The sequence below is a fragment of the Cebidichthys violaceus genome, unplaced genomic scaffold (assembly GCF_023349555.1).
Source record: "Cebidichthys violaceus isolate CVI_PGR_0920_01 unplaced genomic scaffold, fCebVio1.0.p SCAF_625, whole genome shotgun sequence".
NCBI classification, from domain to species: domain Eukaryota; kingdom Metazoa; phylum Chordata; class Actinopteri; order Perciformes; family Stichaeidae; genus Cebidichthys; species Cebidichthys violaceus.
In genome coordinates this window covers 3,502-15,000 of record NW_027176845.1, presented here as the reverse complement: position 1 = coordinate 15,000, position 11,499 = coordinate 3,502, and the positions used below count along the sequence as shown (strand labels likewise).

At 45.8% G+C, this 11,499-nt stretch overlaps 1 protein-coding gene across 1 annotated transcript in view; it reads left to right on the top strand.

Annotated features, from left to right (window-relative positions):
- The window catches only part of LOC137890186 (replication protein A 70 kDa DNA-binding subunit-like), an 8,373-nt gene extending 208 nt beyond the window's left edge, over positions 1–8,165 (top strand). The window contains exons 2-5 of the mRNA XM_068734309.1: positions 2,796–2,972; positions 3,830–3,937; positions 4,243–4,329; positions 7,571–8,165. Coding sequence (XP_068590410.1) covers positions 2,796–2,972; positions 3,830–3,937; positions 4,243–4,329; positions 7,571–7,675 — 477 coding nt within the window. The 3' untranslated portion in view covers positions 7,676–8,165. The remainder of the gene's footprint in view (positions 1–2,795; positions 2,973–3,829; positions 3,938–4,242; positions 4,330–7,570) is intronic.
- The last annotated feature ends 3,334 nt before the right edge of the window (positions 8,166–11,499 follow it).

Genomic DNA, 11,499 nt, shown 5'->3' with positions numbered 1-11,499 from the left:
CTTTGAAGATATTCGAGGACGAACCAAATCCCAAACTAATACATATGAAGGTGCTCACGGCCAACCTGCATTCATTAAGAACTCTCAGTGTAGCGCAGTACCCACCCGCTAGTCGAGTGTTCGGGGTTTAATGTGGCCGTGTCACTGGTGGCTCCGCGAAGGTAAAAACAATACAAATCCCCCCCGCAGCACCAGGTCCGTGTGCTTTAAAAATCCCATCCCGTCCTCATTACTCCTCCTGTATTGTGTATTGTTATGGTGAAAGTCACATTCATCCCTGGTATTGATTACGCAGGTTCTATTCTTTGCCCTCTGAAGTGCAATTACTGCCCTCGGATCAGTAAAGTAATGCGTTTCACTAATTCCCCTTTTTTTTTTCCCCCATTTCCACCTTTTTGAGGGGAAATGTTGCTCGCAGAAGTGTGTAAGTTCTGTAGAGCGTGACCTGTGCAGAGATCTTAACCTGAACATGCTCTGCACATTAGTAATCATCACAGTATGATGGAAGTATCCCATTAATAAGACTCTGGGACCGTTATTAGATGGAGGCAATTACGATAAAGCGGCGAGAGACGCGGGGACACTTTTGCTCCCTTGTCTTTTTGGAAGCTGTGATGAGATGTAAGGGTCCGTGATTCCTGAGAAGACGAGGAGAAATGCAAAAATACATGGCTTTAACCAGAGTAGCCGCTATCTATACGTCTAAAGTAAGTGTAGGATATGTTTTGGTAAATATGTCTTGATGTCCTACACATACTTCTTTCTGACTGCAGGATTCTCCAGTAAGGCACAGTGTGCTTATTGCTTCCCCATCGTTCCTCTTTTAGTGTAGCCACCTCAGCTGTTCTATCACCTACAGCCCTACAATGCAGCTCAAGCAGCACCCATCTATTCCCCCCCCCACCCACCTCCAAAATCCTGACAAACGATTAACCCCGTCAGGTAAAGGTCTTCTCGTGGCATTAGCTTCCTGCCGCTCAGGAGGGGGAAAAGCTTTGACCCGGGGCTCCGCCTCAGCATGGCGTGTGACGAGGCCCCGTACTGACAGAGGGCTCGAGGACGGCCTTTGGTTCAGCTCCTTTGAGACATCCCATACACAGGGGCATGGGGCGGGGGGGGGGGTCAGACCTCTCAAACCAACCTCCTCCCCCCCCCCTCTAACCAAAGTCTGTTGCAATTAATTGCGCCTGTCACAAAGCCTTTGTGTCACAATCTGAGGTTCCCACGCGGCTCCCTTGCCCTCTGTGACGGCAGGCGGTCGCCCTCCTCTTGTTGGCCTGACACTGCGTTTGTTGGAGGCCCGTTGCAGTGGCTGGAAACGAGTTCTTCTGTGGCAGCGCTGGTCAGTCACACACTAATTGAAGAGGGATTTACTTGATTAATTGCGCCTCGTTTAGCAGAGGTTGGTGTCTGGGTTGTTGGTTTTTTTTCGGTAAATCAAAACAATAATTAAAAAAAAAAAAAAAAAGAAGAAGCATTGCCAGCGGCTCCGGGGCTGGAACAGGATGGGTTTCATAAATGGTATTTTGTTGCTGTCATTTACCATATTTTAAGGGCTTTTCGTGTCGATCCAGAATGACACAGAATATCAATTGTCCTGTTCTGGAAGTTAATTGGGGTCGAATATCCTTTTTCATACGAACACAATGGTCGGTGCTTGGAGAAGAGAGAGGACATAATTGATTTTCAGTGTTGTTTTCGGGAAATATTTGTCAATAAATTGCTTCTTTTTTTTTTATTTATTTTTTTTTTTTTATTTCTTTAGTAATGTTGGAAACATTAATTTTTTGAAGCTCAATGTAGCACTCAGCAGAGTATGCTGATCGTGTATTCATTTGGAGAAAAGCTGCTCTTGACTGTAGGAATGAATCCGGTTGCACAGATCACTGAAATATTTTTATTTCTACGCCTTCTAACTTTCCAAAATATACCAGTTTTCCCTTGGGCTGTACGATATGTCGATACGCTATATTATAATATCCAAAATCTAAAAACGATATCTTCTCTTGTATTACGATATTGATATTTAAGTGTTTTCTGTTCATGGTTTCTAACACCGCTTTACAGTAAAGTGGCGCCATTTTCCTGCTCCCTGACCCCGATCCGGCCCTTTTTTTTTTTAAGCCTGTCGCAGCCAATGCTGAGGTTAGCAGGAGAGCGCGGCTCTGTCCTAAACAATTAGCCGTTAGCGTGCGGCAGCTCTCTGTCGAGCACACGAGGCTCTGACCTTCCCGGCGAGGAAAAGCAATGTGCCTCGTCTGCAAACGCGCAGAAAACCCGTCGTCCCGTCATCGCGGCACATCCAGAGCGGCTTCTTGCGTTCACCCGCTTCTATCCCATGTGTCACTCGGTTGGGTGTTTTCCATGCAGGCTAAGAATCTTTCCCGAAGGCTGTTTGTGTGTTTGTGTGTTTGTGTGTTTGTGTGTTTGTGTGTGTGTGTGTGTGTGTGCGTGTGTGCAGTCTGTTTCAAAAAAAGGTTTTGCCGATTCCACATAAACGCAGCAGCAGCAGCTACCGCTACTAGTTTGCATTTGTGTCAGAGCCATTAGGATTCTGGTCGGGAGTATAAAACTCTTGCATCTGCTGCACAAATGTTGCTCCACGTCCTCCGTTACGCGCTCCTTAAAATGCCATCTTAATGTTAATTTCATGCAGTTTTTTTTATTTCCCAGTTTTTCCACAGTCAACATATTTAACATCTAGCAAGAAGCACATTCCGGTAACATTATTCAGCACTGAACTTTTGTTTCTGAATGTTTTGCTTGTATTTTTTGTGTTTGTTTTTTTTTTTTAGGCGGACTACTACACCTGCATAGCTACCATAGTGTACCTGCGCAAGGAGAACTGCCTCTACCAGGCCTGTCCCAGCCAGGACTGCAACAAAAAAGTGGTTGACCAGCACAACGGCATGTTCCGCTGTGAGAAGTGTGACAAAGAGTTCCCCAACTTCAAGTACCGCCTCATCCTCTCTGTGAGTCACTGACCACTGGCTTCCCCAATACACACACACACACACACACACACACACACACACACACACACACACACACACACACACACACACACACACACGAGCACTTCTGCCAATGCACAGATCTTAAAGGCCTGTTCTTCCGTATTCTCGCTCCCTCGTCGGTCTGTTCGCCTCACTTCCTGTCCTTCCTGTCTCCCGGGGGACTCTCTCTCTCCTCTCTCTCTTCCTCCCCTCACGGCCCCGGCTCCCTCTGGTTCAACATCGGCCCAATCCGCTCTTTCGCAGTTAAGTTTAGAAACATTTAAAGCCAACTCCGCAGTGTGATGACTACTAATTTCCGATTTTTATGTTTGGGTTAATCTCTGCAGCTTTCCGTACCGCGTTAGTCATTTTTTTTTTTTTTACAGAAAGTTGCACGGGAGGAGAAGATAAACGCGGGCCTCTTTTGTTCTCGGCTCGTTTGCAAACCGACATTATTGCGAAAGAACAAATAACATCAGGTGCAACAGCTCACTTAGTCGGCAACAGAGCGGCTTTTGTTGGGTACCGCACGCCGGTCGAGGTCTTATTCCTCACAAGCTGCGGCGTAGACTGTGAATTCGCTCCCCCCCCCCGCATGTATCAGAAGAGCCTCACGACTGCTGGTTCTGCCAGCAGGATATCGGCTAATTAGAGGATGTAGCAATTTCTCAAAGAGCAGAGGGATATGTTGATTTAACATTCTATATGTCAGCATCCAGCAACCACTCTGACAAGACAATGATTCGAAATGAAAAGCACGTCGATCTATACTCGTGTACATGCATGCAGCGTTTCTTCCTATTCAACTCTTTGTTTTCCATATAATCCCACAGGCCAACGTTGCAGATTACGCAGACAACCAGTGGGTGACTTGCTTCCAGGAGAGTGCGGAGGCCATCCTGGGCCAGAATGCAGCTTACCTGGGGCAGCTCAAGGACTCGGTGAGACTCTTCCTCCCTGAATATAATACTGGCCTCGGGGGAGAAGAGGCTTTTGTTCCAGCCCAGATATGCGCACTCACACACTCCTGCATGGACACATTTGTGTAAAAGACGGCGTGCTTTGTCTCTTCCAGCCACAATTACTTAGAAAATCACAGTTTTCGAAGTAATTGAGTTGTTTTTCGGTATTCAGCTGTCAGGCGTTTTGCAATCGAAACTGTGATGAAACTGACATTCGATTAAAAAGAATGTGTACCTCTTGAAATTGAGCCTATCAAATGTTTGTTTTTTTTCTCTCGTTTCAGAACGAAGCTGCGTTTGACGAGATTTTCCAACAAGCCAACTTCAACACTTTTGTCTTCCGCAGCAGAGTGAAGCTAGAAACGTATAACGTGAGTAAAGCGGGGATGGCACTCGTCTGATATAATGCCTACGGGTTTGGTGCCGTTACAGGAAAAAAATATGGCTGTTTATAAGACGGGGGGGATACGCAGCCTCAATCCCCTGAACCACCATCATTCTGCGGTAGACTGAAAACGCAGCACATAAACAGGTCCTTTTATGTTTTAGTCGTTTTGTGTTTTCCCTCCTTGATAGTTTTCCCATTCATTAACAGAACTGCTTTCATTTTGACTGCCAGCCATCTCTCTCTCTTAAACCCCCCCCCCCCCCCCCCCAAAAAAAAAACAGTGTTTGTCCGAGATTGCCGCTCGTTTTCGGCGGCTTTGTGAGCGGCGCACGCACAGATTAGTCGCGGTCACTATTTCCGGAAGGCCACACAGATAGAGGTTTGTTTTGAGGGGGGAGGGGGGGTCGCGCATAAAAGAATTGATTGGGCTGGGACTCTGAGCAGGAAGCGTGGAGCCGAGCCAGAGGCTCATCCGCCTCCAAAGCACAGAAGAGGCCTCTGTGTCTGTCACATTCAGCTCGCCGTCCTCACCGCCCGTGGCACCTCTACCAGGCTGCTGCCTGCACACTCCTATTCCTTCAGCAGAGACACCTGCAGACCCCCCCCCCCCCCCCCCCCTTCACTTTTGTTTTCTTCCCCTCGATGCTTACAAGCCGGCCGCTGTGCGCCGCTCTCCCGTATTGTCATTGTCTCACGCGCTTGATGTCGGACAAAGGAAGTGAATGACACCCGTTCATCGCGCCGCAGCGCGGCGAGAATGAGATTACACAGAAAGCAAATGAACACAGCTAGAACCTGTGTGTTGTTTTTTTTAAGCTAGAACACTCGTTCTAACTGTTACAAATGACGTTTTATCTCATTGAATATTTATGACCAACGATTGTTGGTCATACAAAACCAGCAAATGTCAAAATATGACAAACTTTTCACAATTTTTGGACGTTTTCTAGACGATTAATCTATTATTAATTGGAAAAAAAAATGTAATAAAGATTTTAAGTTGCACCCTTATACAGTATATTACATATAACTACGTACAGAGAACAACTTGATTACTGTCTCTACATTATAGAGAGGAGAACGAATGTCATTGTTGTAAAGAATGATCAAGATTTCTTGGACTTTTTTTTTTTTTTTTTTTTTTTTAGCATCAAAAGGAAAATGGCCGTATTGTGATCCCCTGTCGTTTTGTCGCTCAGCATCACACTGAACTAGAACCCAAATGAGCGTGACGTTCCTAATGAGCAAAACCGAGCCGCTGCTGAAGGAGGAGGGTCTCCTGTGTGGGGATCAAAACAACATTCAAGTTTAATTAATGTCATTTTAGCATCAAAATCCTCACATAAATTGAGCATGAGGCCTTTTCAGGGGGTAATATGAGGCGCCGCTTATTAATATAGTTCTACATTCTATGATTAATTACGGCGCGCTTATCAAAACAGGTGTGGCGTGAAGCTGGTTCATAAGTGTGACGTGTAATGTTGTTATTTTTCACACAAATCAATATCAAAGTTGTGTTTTGGCCTTGAAAACATTCATTATTTTAATATCACACGTAGGCAATTGAGTTGTCACTCTTGAAAATGTCAGTGGATGAATTGCGTCATTATATTATTTCTATACCTTTTTTGAATATTACCACGCGGTCCTCGACTCGTGGACAGCCTTACATCTTTTACTTGCCCGACATTAGAAATGTCCGCTTGCCGCCGCGCTGTTGTTACGTCTCGTTGTCCCCCGTGGACCGCGTCCAGACGCTGCGACTGATTCAGGTTTCTCAGAAGCGAGGACACCGATGGCGGAGCTGATATTGGACATTCAAGGCTTTTCACTGTAGCACTGCAAGCCTGCTAATATTTTATAAATCCCGCCCGTCTTACGAGACGTGAGCGTAGATGATCCGTAGATGGAGTCTCGTTGCGTTACTCTGGGCCGACAGTAGAGGGAGCGCTGCTGGTTTTCCACTCCTTTTTAAAGATCGGTTGCACTTCTGGCGCCGCGTAAGAGAACCACATGTTCCAACTGTGTGACGTTGGCTGCTTACAGATTCACATCGGTGGGAAGATGGAAACCTCGCTATTATTGAATTATTGAACAGCATCGTGCTCCATTAACGATCTCGTGTGTTTCAGCTGTAATGTGTGAAAGTGGCTGATCAGACAGGGAGGTGTGGGTCTTAGGATTAGCATTGAGTGCTGCGTTTGCGTCGGAGCTAAACGTCTCTTTTCAGAGAGAGAGAGAGAGAGAGAGAGAGAGAGAGAGAGAGAGAGAGAGAGAGAGAGAGAGAGAGAGAGAGAGAGAGAGAGAGAGAGAGAGAGAGAGAGGTCACCAGCTCCACTGCTCTGAAGATATCGTCAAAGATGAATCCACACGACTGCACAGCACCGAGGGTTTAAAGCGGTTTGTCGTTGTTAAACCCAACCTAGAAGCCGAAGGTGACCTCTTCGTCGTGTACGATGCATGACCGGCGTTTTACTACCCTGTTCATTTATCTACGTGGAGGATTTATTCCACTTTACATCAAACTATAATGACGAAAATCCTAATATTTTTTGTAATATTTCCCTTGCGTCATATAAAACTAGCAAAGAGATTATAGCGGGCCGTTCTGGAAGAAAGTGGGCAGCGGTCCAAAGGGAGATGATTTACATTTCACCCACTTGAGCTACAGAGGATTAATGGAGAGGAAATGAGTGTAACCTCTGTTTAAATGCAGAGAATAATGGCTCTGGTAGAAATGACCTTCCTGTGTCTAGACAGCTGTGGAGGTGGTTATGGCTTCAAAAACTACCGCTCTTTTTTTCTTTTCTTTTTTTTTTTTGTGAACCATACATCTGAATGATGGAAGTCAAAGTGATGCTCTGCTGGGCGAACTTGTGCGATGACACCAAATCTAAATTACCCGAGCGCCTTTTCCCCGCGTTAAATTCTGTAGAATGTGTGTTTTGAGACGCCAGCTCAACCGATTCAAAATCCGGCTCTGGTTAGGTAGTCTGTCAGCATGTGTGACGTACCATCGGGTCTCATCTACGTCGACTCCAAGCAGACTCGTACAATACAAGCTGATATTACACACGATGTGAACTGTGCAAGCGTCACATGCCAACAGGAATCTGATTATTTCTACGGCGAGAAGAAATAGTTTGCTTCCTCTTTTTTTAAATTCTCCCTCACTGCACTGGTGCTGTCGCGTCATCTAAACTCCTTTTCTAATCGTCTCTCAGGACGAGTCCAGGATCAAGGCCACCGTGATGGACGTGAAGCCCGTCGACCACAAGGACTACAGCAAGAGGCTGATCATGAACATAAGGAAGCTGGCTGCTCAGTAAGACCTCAGCGTCTCATGCAAAGTAGTATTATTATTGCTTTTGCTAAGTTTCCTTTTGTTTCTGTATAGTCAGCTCTAAATGTTGCTCACAAAGCGATGTATTTAGTCCCCCCCTCCCTCCCCTGAATGAATTGTCCTTAAAGTACTTGTGACCGTTCACCCTTTCTTTGACAAATGATTGGTGGTTATTTTATTTTATTTTTTGTCGGTGAACATAAAGGACATGTTTTCTTTTTTTGTTATTTTGGGAAGCGGAGCAGAGAGCGGGTCAGTAAGCGACAAAAGAGATCCTCTCTGCGTCTGTCTGCAGCCGTTGGGCTGGTCGCGTGGTTCTGCCGGCAGCTCGGCAGCTCGCACTCTTTTCACTTCTTCCCGCCGCGCGCTCAAACCAGCGAGGCTGGACCTGCACGTCCCCGATAAGAGCGCTTACTCTCCCGCTCTTTTGTGCTCCGTCCCTCGCATAACTTGCGAACATAAGCACACACAGGCATGCACAGACCTGGGGGGGGGGGGGGGAGGAGGTACTGTAGTCTATTTAAGTAGAAACAAGGTGGGGTTTTTTGGGGTTTTTTTACATTTCCAATGCAATTAACTGTTCTGTAATTGTTTCCTTTTTTTTTTTGTGAGAATAAATATGATTGTAATCAAGTTGTCTGTTTTACGATTCATACTGGGGTTCCCTGTCAGAAGTCTGTTTTAATATATAATCTATTACTGTCCCTGATCCTAACCTGTGCCAGTTTAAAGCTAAACCAACATATGTAGACAATCCTTTTTTCTTTTTTTTTTTTTGCTCTCCGTTTAGTGGATTTAGTCAAACACCGGCACACAATGCCCTCTATCTCCTCGGGTTTTGCCCAGGTGTGCAACAGACTCCCCCGTGCGAACCGGACTTTCATGTTGTATTAAAGCAGAACATCAGTAAGGCTGCGCCGCCCCGTCTTTCATGCGATAACATCTCGCTTCTGCCGAGCGCTGCATCTGTTGCCCGTAGTGTGCCGGGGAAGGATTAAACCCGTCTTTAAATGGTAAGGAAAGGTGAGTTTTACTTTATTTTATTTTGTCAGCGCTGCTTGGAGATATTGATGCCAGTTTGCCTGCGATCCCCCTCCCCTCCCCTACCCTCCCTTATCTCGTGCAGCTGGCACTTTTAGCTGTTGCAATACATCAATGGATCTTTTGGAAACGCCGCGACTCTGTTAATTGAGGCGGGGAGTGTCAAAGGTCGCCGATGATGCCTCACCCCATTCCTGCCTCAAACTCCCAGTCGATACACTGCAACGGCAGGAGCGGCCCCGCGGGACCTTGTGGCTCTTTAGCCGTCTGAACTGCAGCGTTTCATTTAGTGAGGCGTGTGGCACGGCGGTGAAAGAAGTACTTCTGCCGGGTTAATCTGCCGATTTCCCCCGGGGGGGGGGGGGGGGGTCTAGCAAGTTATTTTCTTGCATCTGACATCCCCTAACCTATTTGAAACGGGGAAAACTATTGATCAAGCTTTCAACTGGAGTGGAGTCACTTGATGATTAAATTCTCCCACCTGTTTTTTTTTTTTTTATTAAGCTGATTACACAGTTCTAGTTAAGTGAGAAATTGGATTATAATGCGTATATAATTGATTTTGCACTTGCTAGAATGAGATCGGCCGATAACTGCTCTGCATCTCGCTCGTTTCTCAGGAATAGTTTGCTCTTGCTGTCGTCACGCAACACGGCTCAAAATGAGTGTGATTGTAGTCCGTCAACAGGACCTTCTCTGGGGTCCTGGGCTGGTTTCCATCCTTTTTTGACAAGTGTTAGGAGTCTCAACTCTCTCTGAGACAAAGGGAGGCCGCATGTCTCCTGCTGCTGCATCTTTAGTCAGCAGAGCCCAAAAAATCAGCTGGTTCCGGCTTACAATCAAAAAGTATTTTAATGACAAACGGAAGCTAAACAATTACTAGCTGAAGTACACCATCGATAGTCCAATATCAGCTGTGTGATTGGCTGAACTGTCCCCTCCTGGATTTGGACAGTGTCCCCTCTCGACTGTCCTCTGTTGTCCTGGTCCGCCCCTCCTCATCTGGAGCGAACCATAATATCTGAATTATTATCTGAACAGCTCGTCTCAAAAGGTCCCCGTCTTTTCCCTCACGGCTCAACACTATACCTTTTTTAGTTTAATACATTCAATAGGCAAACACATGATACACATATACTACCTTCTTCGAGTAAATATACTGTAACCGTATAATACGTTCCATAAATCGTCTTCTTTGAAGTCGGTCTGAATGTTGTGCGACGCTGAACTTTGTTTTTGTCGTTGTGCAGCACAGTTAACATGCATTATGTTCTCGCTCAGTGTGACACTTATAAATTAGTTTGCTTGTGTTTTCGGTCCTTTTCTCGAAGGTAACTACTTTTGACAGTTTCTTTGCCATCAAGCGCTTCGTGATAACTCAAACTCTGACAGCCCTGTGAATGATGACTCATCCGTCTGCAATTAAATATGGATGTCGCTGTCATGCTGAGTCCTTGTAACATCTGTTTATTTGGGGTACGCGTTTACAGTCTTGTACACGCCGTCTGTTCAACTTCATTTTCACGTTTTTTTGTTTTGTTTTTTTATTCGATTTCAGATTTCCCCTCATTTTGGTGGTGCTGTGTTGTCAAGGCAACCGCTCCCCGGTAGGCTCTCCCGAGGCAAGGTGATCCAAGGGCCTCCATGGGTCAATAGGGGCCCAACAATAAATGAGGATTCAATAATAGGATTCAACTGCACTTAACTAACAATGAATCTTTATGTATCCTGTTATCCAGACGGATGGATTTTTGGCAATATAGGTTAATTTAAGGAGGCGATCACAGTTTGTGTGGCTGGTGATGTTTGGTGAAACGTCTGGAATATTAAATATGTGAAATGTTAAAGTTTTTAATCTCACCACTGCCTTTGATCAACTGCCCCTCGTGTTGTCATCCGACTCTCCACAGTCGGGTTCAAGATCTTGCAATAACATCAGGCTAATGTCACCGGTATGTTTTGTTCATGCACATAAAATACACCTGGACTAGATGGTTGTATTTTCCTTTTCTGTAAGCACATACTCGTTTTGGAAATGAACCAGTAAACCCGATGCAAACTGGACTCCATATATTAATGGAAGCTGTGCTCTGTGCCACTACAGAGGCTGATTGTGGTCTCACATCCTGGGGGCGACTGTGGCTCAGTGATTGGAGCGGGTCGTCCTTCAATCAGAGGCGGCTCTACCTACACAGTGTATTGCAGAAGCGAAAATGAAGAGAAGAGACGGAGTTCTTGGAGTAGCAACCAGCGGGAAGTGTTTTAATGAGCACAAGGCAACATTCAACGAAATCCAACGTATCAGTTATTACAGCTTACCCTTATAGTCTAATTCACCCCCCCTTAAGTCACTTTCCACCAATCAGATCAGTCGGCCGAATCAATCATATGCTGGCACGCATATTTTCTAAGAAACATTTGTTTATTCAACTGGATTGAGATATCAAAATCAGGCCGTGGCTTTAGTTTAATTCTAAATTATATGATGATTTTCTTCAACAGTATTCACGCACTGCAGGCTCTTTTTTTTTTTTTTTTTAAAGGGGCGTATATATGCCAATCATTGACTTCTTGTGCTCACAGGCACTCGGCCGCGCTTCAGCCGAGGCCTTGGCCGCTCTTGCTGGTGGTTTAGCTTCATCACTGCCGTTTCTCCTTTCTGGACCTGTGGAGGCCGGCAAGGTGAGACTCTACGCTGTGCTGAACGTAGGAAAGCCCGCGGGCCCTGACACCACGGAGACAAATGGGCAGGAGGGGGAACCCCTGGGG